General features: G+C 43.5%; 1 protein-coding gene across 1 annotated transcript; it reads right to left on the reverse strand.

The window, feature by feature from the left end:
- Positions 1 to 1,200: 1,200 nt before the first annotated feature.
- On the reverse strand, positions 1,201 to 13,981 carry TDRD6 (tudor domain containing 6). Its single transcript, XM_074989005.1, has 5 exons — positions 7,237 to 13,981; positions 6,608 to 6,747; positions 5,955 to 6,044; positions 4,486 to 4,546; positions 1,201 to 1,512 (listed from the first exon to the last, which is right to left on the reverse strand). Exons 1-5 carry the CDS (start codon positions 13,979 to 13,981, stop codon positions 1,436 to 1,438), a joined length of 7,113 nt encoding a protein of 2,370 aa, XP_074845106.1. The 3' UTR covers positions 1,201 to 1,435.
- Positions 13,982 to 17,084: the final 3,103 nt, after the last annotated feature.

Below are 17,084 nucleotides of genomic sequence, written 5' to 3' on the forward strand. Positions count from 1 at the left end.
GTAGGCACATAGCACACTGGGTTTGTCCACCTGCAGAAGATTAAAGGCTGTGTGGGAGGTGGGTTGGGGGGAGGTTGGGTATAAAGGAAAGACAGGGGAGGAGGAGGGCCTTGAGGACAGGATCCAGCTGCAGGAAAACTCTGGATGCTTAAGCTCAGTGGGCTGGGTGCCGGAAACTCTGTAGCAGCACTCTAGGTATGGGGGCAGTCTAGATGCATGTAGGATGAGTGAAGGGCCAAGCAGCAATGTGTGGAGCTTCCTGCAACCCAAGGAGGCCTCTGGGTGGTGGGTTTCATTTGGCACCAGCTATGCCCTGTAATGGAGGAGAAAGTTCTTCCCTGCCTCAGCCCAGCCAGGACTAGCAGCAAGTCCAGTGTAGGGTAAAAACCTCTACCTCAGTGATTTACTTGTCCACCAACTGCTCCAAGTGCCTGCAACAACATACTCACTCTGTTGGGGAGAATTACAAGACCACTCAATTAGCTTTCCTTTGCTTCCCCATCATTTTCTGTGGGGAAGCTAAGAAATCTGCAGGAGACATGAATTCTGGAAGCATGTAGTGGCAAACTATCCAAAGAATGTAGCTGGACCTATTGCTCTGACCTCCTATGACCATTCCTATGCTCTTATGTTTAATATGCCTGGAGTCCTCCACCTGTATTGGTCCTATTTTAAAAATAAAGACTTTTCATCCAACAGATTTAGTTATAGCTAAAGAATGTATCCCTTATAAACTAACTAAAGTAGCAGAGATATAGGAAAGATGAAGACCAGATAATGTACCACTATCAGCTTTATTCTTCTTGTTCCACTGTTTGTATAGTAGTACACATACAAGCTGAAGTAAATATTGTTTACCATAAAGGAGGAAAACATTCATAGTAACTGGGGCAAAATAACCTCCATTTTTAAGAGAGGTATTCTAACAAAAATATTTTCAGTGCTCATAAGAAAGTAGTGTTGCATAATGTACAGTGGCAGGTATACATCTGAGTAACCTTCATTTAAGCAAATTCAAACTTAAAGCAAGTATAGTTCCAAAAGAACTACAGAGCTTCAGCAATCTACAGATGCAAAAAGTTTAACAATGTAGTTATTGCAACTATTGGTGCAACAGACTAAAACATTTAATAGCTGAAACTCTACTGATCATGGACTACCCAAAGTCTCACTCAAAAGAAGGCAGCACAATTTGAAGAAGTTAGTGCTGGCATATATCAAAGCATTCCATATAGGCATTTTGTAGTCTTATCACAAATCTGAAGAACTACTACAGAAATATGGCATATGAGTTAGACATTACTTGCTCAGGTGCTTGAAAACCATGCTCAGAGTACCTCTACAAAGTATAATTCGCTAATATCAAGTTTTTATGAACATGTACTTTCCCAAAACTTCACTTCTCCAAAAATGGGATGCTAATGAACTACAAGTCTTATTCTGTGGCATTTGCAGGACTGCTGGACAGCATATATGGATCAACCATTACATCTGAGCCACAACTAGCTTTTTCTAGGACAAAAAAAAAAGAAAGAGAGGTGAGAGTAGGAACACGAAGACCCAAAAACAAAATTATGCAATAATGGTCACCGAAGAGTGTGACCAGCATTTTTTTTTTTTTCGTCTGAAAGATTGCAGGACATTTTCAGACCAAGTGTCTACATTATAGTCCTGTATAAGTTTACCCCAAAGATTTCATTGTACACAATGGCCTTCCAAACATGTATAACTATTAAACTAAGGCAAACTGGAACTTTACTCAAGGGTCAAGTTATTCATTTGGATACAAGTGTGCAACATTTATAAGACAGTTTGCAGTTGTATTGTACTGTTCAGTTTGAGAGTTAACCCATTCCACCTTCAGGGGGAATGACAGTCACAGCAGATACTTTACCAAGTAGTTTCCGTAATGTTTTAAAAATCGATAGAACACTGAATCCATTAACTTATACAGTTTGTATCTGACATTCAGATACAGTTTCTGTGGACAGATCCATTTGTGACGTTACATCAGTAAAAAGACAGTCACAAATAGGATTGAGTGAAGTGGAACAGGCTACCATTTGCACACTTATGCACAACTGAGATATTCCAATTAGAGCTCACTGACATGCGTGCACACAGAAAAACTATTAAAAGAACATTGCAAAGTCACTCAAAAGTTAGGAAACGCAAGCATGAAGCTTACTGATCTCTGCACTTATGTATGCACATACCAACAGTAATTACAAGACTACATACTATTGTTTCCACAGAAGCATCCTTCTATGCACAAGATTCATGGTGCTCAATGATGACATATCTAATATTTTGTTTTATTCTCACTGTTTGGTCATACTTCATATACTGCACGTTATTCATACCTACTCTCAAGAGAGGCATTTTCTGTGGGTGATATCCCAATTTTACTGATGGGGAATTGAGACAGAGAATATGTTCAAAGTATCACCTAGTTTTGAGTACAAAGCCACTTAGGATCTGATTTGTCAGAGTACTTAGCATTCTATGGTGCTCTACAAGTTCAAAGCATAGTTCCCATTGATTTCACTAGGAAATATGAATGCTCAACGTCAGAAGCCAGGGCTTCAGTTTGAACACTCAGAAAATGAGGAACACAATTAGCAACCGCCTGTAGAAATTTTAGTTTAAGAGCATTCCAATATACCATTAGCATCACACAAGAACTCTGCAGCACATGCAAGGACAGAATCCAGTTCTCCAGGGTAGCATTCAGCTCCCTGTTTCCCCAGACCTAGTTTATCTTCCTACAATATGTTGCCTCATTCACTGCACTCCTTTCAACTTCTGTGAAGTCTTGATAATTTGCTGTAGACAACAGTCTCCCCTACCACAAGCCAGGACCACGCCGTACAATGAATGAGGCAAAAGGCCTGCAGGAACAAGTAATATATCATGTAATTAAAGACCATCAAAACGCATGTGCCCAAGGGGGCCAAATTAAGACTGCACTTCAACGGTGGCATTTCTTCTCTTCTGAGGGCTTGACATTACAGCCTTTTGTCCTCTTCCAAATGTAGATGTGGGTGTAATTTCTTTGCTTTTCAGAAAAATGAGTAGGGGGAAAAAGATAAATTCCTTCATACAGGACACTCACATTTACGTGCAACACAAACAGTTAGAGACTTTCAATCACCTCTTGACAGGGTGATCATCCGTCCTGTATTTGGGATGCCAAAAAGGCATCCCTACTTATCTTTTCAAAGGGCTTAACTGTCCCATATTTGAACCCCCCAACCTACTGAACTTTACCCACCAGCAACTGCTGGCCAGAGAACTTGGCTGCCACGTCAGTGCTGCTTCCCTGGGGCTCTGGGTGGGTGGGTGAGGGGGCGGGGCAGCTGCCACTTCCCTGTGGGGGGGGGGGAGCACAGGCAGCTGCCACTTCCCTGGGGCTACCATTCCTATCTATCATAAATTGACAAGTGTGACCTTTCAAAACACCACAACTCTGCAAAGAATTTACTGGACCAGATCTTTAAAAGTTAATTCCCAAACTTGTGACAATATTTTATATTACTGAAAAAATAAAGAAGCCTGGCAATACACCAAACTAAAGTAAAACAATGATAATAGGAAAACAAGGTTATCGGAGAGGTAGCTGAGTTAGAACTTCTTGTTTTTTGAAAATACAGACTATGGCACCTGATAGACTAACATATATTTTGGAGCATAGGCTTTCGTGGGCAAAGACCCACTTAGTCAGATCTGGTCTTTGCCCACAAAATCCTATGCTCCAAAATATCTGTCAGTCTATACGGTGCCACAGAACTTATTGTTTTTGATAATAGGAAGGTCTATACATCCATGACTCAAATGAGAAAAATAGATTAGATTTCTCAAACACGGTAAAGAAGCAGGAAGAAAGTATCCCTAGCTAACCTTTTATTCCTCGCATCAGTTTTCCGGTTGGCAAGCTAAACTCTGTCATTTCAGAGAATAAACAGACCACCACAAAGTTTCTTATACTTTTTGGTAAGGAAAAAAACAAAAATAAAGGAAGAGCTCAGGAAGGGATACAAAGACTTCAATGTGACAGACACCATCACGTTAGAAAGACTGGGGGCCTACAAGACCAGACTTGGTGATCATGATTCAATTCTCCAAGTGGAAAAGTATCCAAGTAAGTCAGTCACTCCACCACAATTGGCACCTTAAGCAGAAAGGCCAAGGCTTTGACCAGGCATGAAATAGAATTATTATTATTTCCCCTTAGGAATGGTCTTTCTAGACAAAGCAATATGTGGAGGCTTGCAATGTTACTGCCTGTGCTGCACCCCACCTAAACCCCAAAATTATTCTACAATTACCAGTTATTCAAACTGCATTTCACAGCTGGAAGTTACTGTTTATAATATACTAGAATATCTTGCTTCAGAAACTTGTGAAGAATAGGACAGGTACTTATCCATCCAGCAGTGAACTCTCCTGCCATACAAAGCTTAGAAAGTAAAACTGAAATTCTACCTTTCACCTCTGAGTCCTCTTCTTGGAACGAGTGAACATTACGTGTCACATGGAATGCTTTCTGAAGCAGAAACAAAACCAAGTTTGTTGAAAAGCACAAAGACACTACCCAGAGAGCATCTGCATCAGATTTAAAAGTAGACTGTTACATTAAAACTCAGGTATCCACTCATACTCAGGTATGAGAATTATTTTCCAGTCTTAACCACAAAATGGTTTTGTATCCCTCTTATTCCTTCACGATTCTAACAGGAGTGTGGTGAGCAAGACACAAGAGGTCATTCTTCTGCTCTGCTCTGCACTGATTAGGCCTCCACTAGAGTACTGTGTCCAGTTCTGGGCATCACATTTCAAGAAAGATGTGGAGAAACTGGAGAAGGTCCAGAGAAGAGCAACAAGAATGATTAAAGGTCTAGAGAACATGAGCTATCAGAGAAGCCTGAAAGAACTGGACTTGTTTAGTTTAGATAAGAGAAGACTTAGATGGTACAAGATAGCAGTTTTCAAGTACCTTAAAAAGGGTTACAAGGAGGAGGGAGAAAAATTGTTTTCATTGACTTCTGAGACTAGGACAAGGAGCAATGGGCTTAAACTGCAGCAAGGTGGCTTAGGTTGGACATTAAGAAAAACTCCCTAACTGTCAGGGTGGTAAAACACTAGAATAAATTACCTAGGGAGGTCATAGATTCTCCAATCACTGGAGATTTTTAAGAGCATGTTAGATAGATATCTATCAGGGATGATCTAGACAGTGCTTGGTCCTGCTGAAACAGCAGGGAACTGGACTCAATGAACTCTTGAAGTCCCTTCCAGTTCTAGTGTTCTATGATTCAAATGAATCTTGTGTTCCAGGGATGAAGAAGCTGAAAATTGATTCCTCCATCTTCATAATAATCAACATGTTAGAAATTACTCTGGCATAATTCAATATTAGGTTCCTGGACATATGTCTTACCATAACAGCACTGCCTACAAAGCAAAATACAAATGTTGGACCTTTTTAAGATCATTTCAGTTACTAAATAGTCATGAAATATTTTACATTGTTCTTCCTTGCGCAAACTCCTTATTAGCATTATATTTTCAGAACTGATGGACCAATAACATCATTCAAACCTGCCAAATCCAGCAGCAATAAGCAGCTTTCTACACCTGCTTTTATTTCCTTCAGCTTAACATTGTGTTGGCTCAATTTTCAATAGTACTTTCTCTAGAACTGTTTTTCCCACAAACCAAAACATTCCTCATTCAACTAATTTGCTGTGTTAGACAGTTAGACACCACTCTTCAGTTTTTAAAGAAGGAAAAGCAGTTGATAAACTTCAACATTCAGATTTTGCAGATAAAGTTCTAAGTATATTAAACACCCCTTGATGTCACACAAAAGTTTACAATTTACAATTCCAGATACTTAACAGTACATTTCCATTAGGTTCCCCTAAATATTCACAAAGACTTACACACTGTACCTCATATGGACTCTTAGTCACATCAGGAATACCGTTCCAAACATTCTCAGGACTCACCACTTCCTCAGTACCATTAGATAGGTTCAAAACCTGTATAGATAAAATATTAACTGTAATCTAGCAGGCACTATCATTTATACAGAATGCATAAATTAACACATTTATTGAAAAAGTCTACAACTGGTGTGTCATGTAGAACACTAAATTTATAATGCCTCTAAAATGAAAGAAGGAAGAAAAAGTACAGGTAATAGTGTTCAGTTTCTAGTTTAGGCATTTATTTGTCCACACCAGTGTTTCCCAATTTTCTTTGGCCAACGAACCCCTTTTGAACTTGAAAGATTTTTGCGGCACATCATTCCCAGGCTCTACCCCTCTTAATCCCCAAACCTGCCCCCATCTACAGACTTCACCCACCCTCAACCCTCAGCCCCCAAATTCACCCCCATATCTTCAAGATTTACCACACTATCCCACAAGCCTGCCCTCCATCCCCAGGTGTAAACCTTTCTCAGCCCCAAATGTGCCCCCCGCATCCCCAAGATTGACCCACCTCAGGAGACTGTGGGATGCACGTGGAGCAACCAAAGCATTTCTAATGTACATGAAATATAGAATTTTAGGACTTGAGAGCTTTTTCCATGTTTACTTACCCTAGTGCCTTCATCAGATATCTCCAAAATCTGAGCCTCACACCATTTCAGACATGTCCACACCATACATTTGGAGCCGACAGCAAAACCTTCTAGATTATAGGCATGCTCTACAAGATTTGAGAGGTCACCAGAATTTGCTGTAACAGGTTTACACTTTATTGAAAGCTGTCAAGTTATTTAACTGCCCGCGTTTGCTGCTTTTCATGTCTCCATTTGCAGGTAAGCAACTAATCCTATTTGCTACAAGTTAGTAATCAATAAGTTTTACAGGAGACGTTCCTGTAAAATGCTAGTTTATTACTAGAGTCCCAGAATTTAAGAGGTTTAAAGGGTGGAACAGATCTAAATCAAGAGCATCGCATGTACCACAAACTCTCTGTTCATGTATCATTCTTCTGGCAACTCCACCACGTTATGCACCTTACCTCACAGTCCTCACTCCCCCAACCCTTCGCCACAAGGCTCAGCTTAACATGTAAGCTTTACAATTCCTCTCCAAAAATATGCCCCAGTTCAGGTACTTTTAAAACATTTAAGCTAAATTTTGCATTTGTAACTACTGATTTTTAAAACAAAGCATTACTATGCTTGAGCCTCAAGCTCTTTAAAATAATTAAAGTACATACTTGCACCATGACCAGCTAAAGTTGTGTCTTCCTTTTCTCTTCCTTCCTCATCTGTAGGTTTAAAACTGAAGGACTCCCCACTCACAAGAGTGTTTTTATACTCTCCGAATACTTCATCAAAGTCTGGTCTAGTCGGTTCTGTACAACTCTTCTCTTGCAGAGTTAGCCATTTCTTAAATTTTTCACCTCTACTGTCATCTTCTTCTACACCTCCCAGCTCTACAGGGCAACGAGACGCTTGTTTTAAGTCAGTTTTGGGGAATGAAAGCTGAACTGCAGAGCCTGCAGAAAGCTCTAAAATAGATGGCTCCAACTCTGGCAGGTCCTTCCTTGTCTCACCACCCAGAGAAGACTGCACGTCAGACTGCAACAGTTCCAATACCTCTTGTCTTTCAACAAGAAACAAAGATTGTACTTTCTGTATCTCTGTCTCCAGTTCCTTCCTGTCTCCATTACCAAGTAAAGTTCTTACTAGAGATGACTCCACTTCCAAATCAGTTGGTTCAGCTTTCATTTGATGAAGTTTGAGTAAGTCCAAATCCAATCTCTCCTTTGTTTCTTCACCCAAGGAAAGCTGTGCCTCACATGGTGTCAGTTCCAGTAGTTCCCCTTTTTCATCACTGCATATGGGCTGTGTTTCAAGTGATGACTCCATTTCCAACCAATTCTCAGTCTCACTAAATGAAGATGACACCTCAAGTGATTTTTGGTTCATTAGCTCCCCCGTTTCATCACCTAAAAGCTGTGCTTTGAGAGATTCCAGTTCTGACAACTTTCCCTTTGTTTCATCCAAGCCCGTCTGCATTTCTAGGGACATTAGTTCCAGCACCTTTTCTTTTGTTTTGTCACCCAAGGAAGGGCACTCTTCAAGTGACTCTAGTTTCACCTCTAGTTCATCACCTGAAGAGTGTGTTTGTAACTGCTCCATTTCCAACAGCTTCACATTTTCATCCATGGAAGACTGCACCTGAGGTGATGGCAGTTCCAACAGCTCCTCTCTTTCTTCACCCACGAAAGGCTGTACTTCAAGTGATAATTCTAACATCTCTGATTTCAGTTCAGCCTCCTCCAAGAACTGTGTTTCAAACGGCTCAAGATCTAATTTCTTTACCTTGCTTTTGGCAAGAAGCTGTGGTTCAGGTACCTTTGTTTTGTTATTCTTCTTTCCCAATAAAGGATTCTCTACTTCATTTAGTATTTCAGAATTGGTCTGATGCTTATTAGCATTTCTGAGTACCATCTTTTCTTTGACTTCTGCAGTATTTATATATCCATTCCCTGTCACATGTAATGGTTCTGCACAGAGCAAAACATCCTGCAGAATGCTGTTTTCTTGTTCAGCATCTCCACTAGAAGCAGCAGCTTTTTCAAGGCAAAAATCATCTGCGTTACCTTTCCCTGGACCTTCATGCTTTTCACTGAAAGCGTTCTCAATGTGTGCCAAACACACGTCAGTATCTGTGTTATACATCCAAAAATGTTTCATTTCCTCGTTAATGTTTTTTCCATTACATTGAAGTTTAACAATAGATAAGGGAATTTCAGAAGAGTTATCCTTTTGTATTTCTGCTACTGTCACCTCTAGTAAATATTCTGCAATCATGTCATAGAACTTATCTTTTGCTTCACTACTCCATGAGCCCTTTGCAGAATTAAATCCAGACAGACAGCATGGAAATGCTTGCATAGGTATTCTAAGCAGCTGATCAGGAATTTGTCTAATCATCTCTCTGCCAACAAGTTCCTCAGATCCATAATCCACATGTCTGACTGTTAGGTTGTTACCTGCTATGCTTCTAACTTCTGCTCTGTAAAGTTTCCCATCTTCACTATACTTTGCTATGCAAATATCACCAACTGTAACACTAGATCTGAAGTCATTCACATTGCTAATGTCAAGCTCTCCAGTTTCCTCTAGCTTTTTTTCTACATAGTTTATATTTTCTGAGTCAGCTAGTTGACACCAGAAGTATTCTGGACCTTTTACAACAGTGACATAAGTTCCTACAGTCTGAGCTACCTCTGGAGCCTTCCAGAAAAATGATTTAATGTCAGTTACACTAGCAGCTTTATTCTTCTCATCAAAAGGCAGAGGGTCACACCAATCTGCCACATCAGCACCACACTCTCTTCCTTTAAGTGCTTCTGTTGAATGAGAGTCTTTTCTCACTGCAAAGGTTTCATTAATCAAATCCCTGGCTATCATACCTTGCTCATCATAAAGATGAATTGCCCATCTATCTTTGATTTTCTCTACAAATTCACAGTTTATTTGAACTTCACTTGTTCTTTCTGAAAAGTAACTCACCGCTTCCTGTGTCCAATTTTTAAGCTGTTTCGACTCATCTCCAGCCAGGGAGGAATGAATACTCATCATTGGAATTGATGAGTGTTTTTCAAGCAGTCTATTTGTTTCGCATACATTAACTACAGAAGTATTGCCATAATCTACATATTGTACACTGATCAATTTATCAGATAGCTTCTCTTTTACTACAGCTCGATACCACAAGCTGTCTTCTGAAAAAACTGCACGAATTAAATCATCTACTTGCAATTGTTCTTGACTGAGACCCTCTGTTTCTGTTTTACTGTTTAATTCTTCCGAAATACTGTTAAGTAGAGGCTCATCACTTGCTAATTGAATATAAAAATCTGAAGGATTATTTACATGAGAAACGTATACTAAAGTTTTCAAACCAGGCACTAAGTTCTTTGGAGGCAGATCATATATGCTTTTAAGGGAAAAGAGTGAACTATTTTCTCCCTGATATCTACTTTTAACAGTAGCAGATTGAACAATATCAGATTTTGTGTCTTTCTTTATAAAGGGTAAAGATTCCTTCTTACATATTTTACCACCTTCTAAGACACTACTTACTGAGGATAAGGCTTTATCATTGTTAAACCTTTCCACAGAGTCTAGACGCTTAACTGACAACTCTCTTTTTGCAGCAGGCTGAAAATGTTTTGCATCCTTACATACAACATTGGTTGTAGTATTATTGCTTTTAGTATTGCACTCTTCTCTTTGGATTTCAGATCTCCAAGTTTTATTCTGAGACTCACAGGCATATGTTTCTGAGGACTTCATGTTTTCATTCTTCATGTCTTTAGCATTTATGTTTTCCAAATGTAGAATTTCATTTTCTACGTATTTATTAGACCCTCTATCTTTTGGTAAGCTTAAACCCGCTTTCATTTTTGCATTAATTTGAATATTACCATCATATAGTTCAACTATCAGTTTTCCATCAGGTTCTTTTGCTACCACAATCATCTTTAGAGGCTTAACCAAAACAGCTCTTTCAAACCACATAGTAGCTTCTTTTGGTACATTAGAGATATCAGACAGTGAACATTTTATGGCTTGCATTGGCAAAAGCAAGATATCATATGCCTCACTGGGTACAGGAATCAAGTCTTCTTTATTCACCAATTGTGTATTCCCAAAGTCTACAAAGAAGATTTCCTTATTAGGTTTGCCTTTTGAAATTACTCCTCTGTACCAGTGATTGTCAGTATATCTTGCAAGAAATAGGTTTCCAGGGTTTTGTGATGTTTTTAAACTGTGCAGTACTTTGCTAATTTGACTAATGTTATTTGTGAGCTGTTCTAGGACATTTGCACTTCTGGCCAGTTGGCAGTAAAATTTCCAGGGGTTGTCAACATGTGTTACATAAATCTCTTCTTCACTTCCAATTTTGATATCATGTGTAGAATAATAGTAAGAATGTAGCTGAACAGAGGACGCTAGAGGTTTCTGAGGTGGTACAGATCTGGCCAACCCTTTCTCAGTTAAGAAATGGCACACGCTCTGAAAAGGTGTAATTAAGTCCACAATATTAAATAGCTCTTTATTGTTTATGGCAGCTAAAGCAAATATTGTACACTTCAGTTCCAAATGATATGCTGTGGCTTCAACAAACTCCTGAAAAGCTAGGATTGCTTTTTCATCCCAAATAAAAGGATCTTGACCCTTTGGTTGAATTAAGTTGTAAAGGCTGCATCTGAAAGCCTGAGCCTTTAGTTTCAGAAAGTTAGCATTAATTGAGCACAGATTCTTTACAGAAACAAGTTCTTTGTTCCCATAGTCAACATATACTACTTCAACCTGTTCTTCAGAATGCTCTTCACTAATAATTAAAGCTCTGTACCATTTCTCATCCTCTGAATACTTAGCTAAACACACTGGATTTGACCAACTATATGGTTGTGCTAAAGTCTTGCAATAATCCTGAATTTCAGCCATTAATGTCTTAAGTTGCTGACTGTTTTCACTCAACTGACACCAAAAGTAGCCAGGGCTTTCAATATAGGATATTACCACCTGAACTGTACTGCCAACTTCCAGCTGACCTTCACAAGTAAATCCTGGCTTTATTTCCAAGTAGTTCTGCATAACACAGGAAGGCAGATTTACATTTCTATTATTTTTTCTCTCATCAGGAGTAGAGTCACTTCGTAAGTGGCAAATTTCTGCAGTAGGCTGGCCTTTGACTTTCAAAGGCACAGAGGGATTCAGCACTATATTGTCTCTTACTGCCCTAGGTTCCACTCCCCTCTTCCTGGCTGCTGAACTCACTATCTTCCCCTCTTCCATACTTTCTTTGGCACCCTGCCCCAGAGGCTGAGTATATACTTTATGATGCGTCTCTAGAATCTCAGCACCCTGGAATTTTGCATAGCCTGCTTGAGACAAGATTTTGCTTATATTTTTTTCCCCTGACTGAGAGTGGTCAAGAACTTCAATCACTTGTTTGTCACCCTGCAGGCCCAAAACCTGGATTGACAACTCTTTGCTTTGTACTATCCTTTTAAAGTGAGCCACAGACTCTTTACTCCAAGTCTCTCCTAGGGGAGAAACATCTGCCAAACAGCACTTCAGAGCAACAACAGGCAGCTCCTTGAACTGAGGCAGCAGCTCCTTCACCTCGTACCAGTCCACAATCTCAGTATTGCCTCTGTCCACGAGGTGCACTTTCACACCATTCCCCAGCACCCTGGTGATCACAGCTCGATAGTAAGCATTCTCCTTCCACTTAGCGCAGCACAGGGACCCCGGCTGGGGCTCCAGGATGATGCCCTCTAGTTTCTGGGCTTGAGAGTAAAAGTCACTCATGCTCTGCATCAGCTGGCTGAAGGGCAGCTGGTGCTCCTTGAGACGCAGCCAGAACTCGTCCGGATCTCGGAGGAAGGACACCTGGGCATCGTAGCACACTCCCACCTTCAGCCGTATGCCCGGCAGAGGGGCAGCCGCTGCGTGCCTCTTGGCTGCCATTGCAGGGAGTGTGGCTGGCAGCGGTTCTAGCGCTTTAGCAGGGGCAGCATCCTGCTCTTCCAGCTGCTCCTGCGCAGCTCCCTGGGCCCCCTTTAGGAGGCTGTGGGCCAGGCAGCTGGCCTGCACCCCATAGAGGCAGTTCAGGTTGAGGCCATTGTCACCGTAGAGGTTCACGTAATAGAGGTGCTCGAAGGGGCTATAGGCTTCAATACGAGCACCCACTGCCTTCCCCAGCAGCAGTGCCTTGAGCCCGCTGAGCTGGGAGCGGGACCAGCCACAGCCCCCGTCCGAGATGCCCTGCAGGGCACAGGGGTAAGTCACTACAGGCATACGGAAACACTCCATGGGCAAGCGGCGCAGGTTAGCCCCAGTTACGAATTCCTTCCTGCCATAGTCCACGCAGATCACCTGGGCCACGAGCCGACCCTGTGCCCCAGGAAAGATCTCCAGCAACAGCGCGCGGTACCAGCGGCCGTCTATGCCGCGTGCGGCGCACGGAGAGCCCGGTGTGGGTAGTGGATCCTCCTCCCGCCCAGTCACTGCCTCATACATCTGGTGCAAGGAGTCTGAGAGGCACTGAATCTCCTGCGACATGCTCTGCAGCTGGCAATAGATGCGGTGTGGGTCGGAGATCTGGGTCACTAGCACAGGCTCAGTCACCCCCAGCTGCAGCCGTGGGTAGAAGAAATCCAGGGTGGCCAGACTGGTCTGTGGGGCAGTGGGAAAAGGCAGTTGTGGAGCCAGAGCACAGGCAGGAGGCTCGGGCTTGAACTGAGTGTGCAGGCGGGGTGCTGTCAGGCAGTGTTTGAGCAGGGCTCGGAAGCAACTTGGGGTGACCTGCTTGGCCAGGCCCAGGTGGTGCATCTGGGCCAGCAGCCAAGGCAGCTCAAGCAGGACCAGGCGCTGCGGCATCAGCACCTCCCGCACTAGCCCAGACGCCTCCTTGGCATGCAAATAGCCAAGGAACTCCAGGGCGCCCACCGTCCAGCCTGAGGCTGGCTGCTCCCCGCTGCCTCCCACGGCTAATCCAGCTCCCGGCGGCACCAGGTCAGCTAGTACGCAGCCCAGCACCTCGGAAGGCAAGTGGAAGAATTCGTCCCTGCCCCGGGCCAGGTAGTAGGCGCCGGCCACCACCGTGCGCCCCTCGTCCAGCAGGAAGACTCGGTAGTGCTGGCTCTGGCGGCTCACCACCCGGCAGCGGTGCCAGCGGTCTCCCACCTCCACCAGGCAGAGGTCCCCAGTGCACAGCCCGCCTCCCGCCGCCGGCCAGCTGGTTCCCGGGGCGCCGCCCAGGCGTGGCCCGGCCTTAGCCTGGATGTCCTGGTGCAGCCGCGCATACTCCTCCCGGCGCTCGCCCAGCAGGCCCCACAACCGCACCAGCGGCACCTCCGGATGGACGTCCACGAAGGAGACCCGCAGGCTGACGGTGGTGCCGGGGCTGGGAATGCCCTGCACCGAGCACATCGCACAGCTCCGACCGCACGCGCTAGCTGCCGTTCCTGTCCTGCGGAGCACGTGACCACCCCCAAACAGTCCCACACGAGGCTGGCCAGCTATGCCCCTGGAGCTGCGCGGCCATAGGCTGTTCCTGCTCACGTGATCCTTCCCGCCGCTTCTGACGGGAGGTCCCTGAGAACTCCCTAGAAAGAGAAGCCGCTAAAGGCCGGACGGTTGGGCTAGGGCGGGGGAGAGGAAGCGTCGGTCCAGTCCATTTTGTGCTGGGGGAGGGAGGGACACAGAGGTTGGAGGGCGCAGTCAGCGGGAAAAGAAGGGTGGGAGGGCAGGAAACACCCCTCACTCCATTGGTGGGGCCCGTCGCAAGGTGTGTGCGAGGCCTGTTCTTGGGAGGTGGACGCTGCCCCTCGGCCTTGCGCAGGGTGACGCGTGGCTTGTGCGAGCTGTCTCCACAGGCCAGTCAGCTGTAGGGGAAGCTGTTTGGTGAGAGGCGTCCGGGGCTCTTGGGGCCTGAGGCAAGCCACGTGGGCTGGCATCTGGCCTGGGGGGAAGCAGTGCCTGCTGGGACCTGCTCCAGGCGCAGGATTCCCCTCTGCATACAGGCTGCTGAAGGACAAGGTGAAGTGTTGCATGCTGGGACTTGTCACTAGTCAAGCTTGGGGAGGAGCATTTCATGCTGGGACCTGGCTCAGCAAGTGGGAGTTTGGACTTAGGGTCAAGGGTTACATCCTGGGTTGCCTCTGCTGAGAAGTGCATTTCTGTGTGGGTGGAATCTGTGTTACACCTCTATTAGGGGATCCTACAGTTTGCATGTGAAATCTCTTTAAGGCATATAAGGCCAGGAGTGGGTGGTAAACGCAGCTCTCCCAAAACAAAGTTAAAATTAGCCATTAGGTGTCCAAAGTACAGTTTTGCAAATTAGGAGGTTGGAGACAGCTAGAACTTAAACAGCTGCCTACACCTGTCTGTGGACCACTTCACCAACCCAGAATAGTCATTATAGAAGAACAAACTGTACCCCAGAGCTGTCCTGATACACCCCTGCAGCAGGGCTGAACTGGAGCAAGTGAGTTTTAAGGTATTACACCACTTCTGTGATCTCTCATAGTCCATCTGTATTCCCGTGGCACAGAGGAAAGATGCAGCTCAGAAATGAAGCCAGCTTGTCTAAACATGTTTTAAAATATACTTTCAAGCAATTTTATACACGGCGTAATTGGAAGTGTCAACCAAACAATGTGTATAATCAAGTTTAAGATTTTTTTCAGGGCCATTTTTAATAAAAGTCATGAACAGTACATGGGTAATAAAATCATGGATACCCATTACCTGTTTGTGACTTGTGGGGAGCTCAGTTGCAGGGTCCCCAGAGCACCAGCAGTCGTTAGGTAGCAGTGGGGACGAGCTAGGCACCTATGCAGGCTTGGAGCTCCAGTGTCTTCCCACTGCCCATAGCATCCTGGAGCTCTGGGGGACCCGTTATGCTTGGTGGCCAGGAGCTCCTGCCTGTTGCAGGCTACAGTTTCATAAAGCCCTGGAAGTCATAGATTCTGTCACTTCTGTGAAAAAAAATTGTAGGTTTACATATAAATTTACAATAAATGATCAAATGTGGTGTTTAAAACAAAGCATCTAAATGAGACGGGCTGGTTTTCACAGCTACTTAGTTTTCCACTGAAGTTAACAAAAATTATGATCACTTAATGTGGCTGAACATCTGGCAATTTATTCAGATTGCCAATGGATTTGGGTGTCTAATTCTGAGCACCAGTGTTTGTACATAGTGGCCTAGTGTTTTGATTACTGAATGTTAGTGTATTTGGCACTTAATGTTCTTACAATTTTTAATACATACATTTTAATTTATTTGTAAACATAAAGCATGTCAGACTCCTGCTATTTAATATTAAATAATATTTCTTGCTCAGGTAAGAGCTCTAGTAAAATCCTGTAGTCCAGCGGATTTACTGCTGTGGTGTCCTCATGGCTCTTTGGCTCCATCAGTGATGATAACCAGAAGGCTGTGTGCATGTGTATGTTTTCAATGATGCGGGCCCAGTGACCACAGCAGAGGTTCCCCAAGGACCAAAGACCAGGAAAGGACTGAAGGCACCCAGCCAGGATTTATCGTCAAGCAAGGCAGAAATAACAGTTAGCAAGTGTAGTATACTGTACTGATACACTGTATATATGCACCTGCCACAACTGACTGACACAGCCAGTGGGAATTCCACTGCTCCCCTAGGTCAGACAAGACCCCTCAAGACATCACATTATATAGAGATACAAACAAAGCACAATTTACTGCTGACATATCAAGTTGCTACCCTTTGATGTTGTCAGGTTACTACCTTTTGACACTTCTTAGATAGCACTCATCACCCTGTACCTCATGGTTTGGTTAGATCATCTCTTCCACCGTGCTGTCATTTTAGATCCTTTCCTTAATTGAGGTCTGTATCTGTGAGGAGTAGGTCTTTTTTAATGAGCTGATGGTATTCTGTGATTTCAGCTTATGAACTATACCAATTATCATTCTGCACCTGGACCAATTACCAGTTAGTGTTTTGTACTCTCAGCCTTGTCTGTGCTAAGTTCTGTTAGGTGAGGCCTGCCTCCTGTTCACAGCTTAGTTTTGCTTTTAGCCATGTCTGGTCCATTGTTGCTAGGCCTTAGGCCTCAAACCAGGCATGTGCTTTATGCGCTTAGGCCTTCCATCTTACTACAAATCCAAATCTCGTCTTTCATCCAAATGCTGCAATACACTGAAAAGTGACTGTAAAAATAGCCTCTGAAAAGATAGCTACCTATGAGTATCCACTGTGGTGTCTACTTGGATCGCAAGACTTGCAGAGCCCCTAAAGTTGAGGGCAGAATTTGCCTGCAGATTTATTATTAATTATGATGTGTGAGAAATAAGAAACCTGGACTGATTTTTCAGAACCGTTAGAAGAAATTTCTACTTATCAGCAGAAAATATTTGACATGAAAGTCACTGAGACATGAACATGGGACCCTACATTTTTTAGAGAGCAGGACTGTGCTTTGTGTTCCAGCACAGTATCCAAATGCTGGCAGTCACAGTATCAGGTGGTTGTATCCTCACACCTCC

Source organism: Carettochelys insculpta, chromosome 3, assembly GCF_033958435.1.
Source record: "Carettochelys insculpta isolate YL-2023 chromosome 3, ASM3395843v1, whole genome shotgun sequence".
Taxonomy (NCBI): domain Eukaryota; kingdom Metazoa; phylum Chordata; order Testudines; family Carettochelyidae; genus Carettochelys; species Carettochelys insculpta.

Bases quoted from the DNA above. Each gene is read 5' to 3' on its own strand.
- TDRD6 (XM_074989005.1), bottom strand. From the start codon at position 13,981: ATGTGCTCGGTGCAGGGCATTCCCAGCCCCGGCACCACCGTCAGCCTG. The intron at 4,547-5,954 runs GTACAGTGTGTA...TTTCTGCTTCAG, and splicing joins TGACTAAGAGTCCATATGAG to AAAGCATTCCATGTGACACG. The intron at 1,513-4,485 runs GTAGAATTTCAG...TTTTTGTCCTAG, and splicing joins AGAGGACTCAGAGGTGAAAG to AAAAAGCTAGTTGTGGCTCA.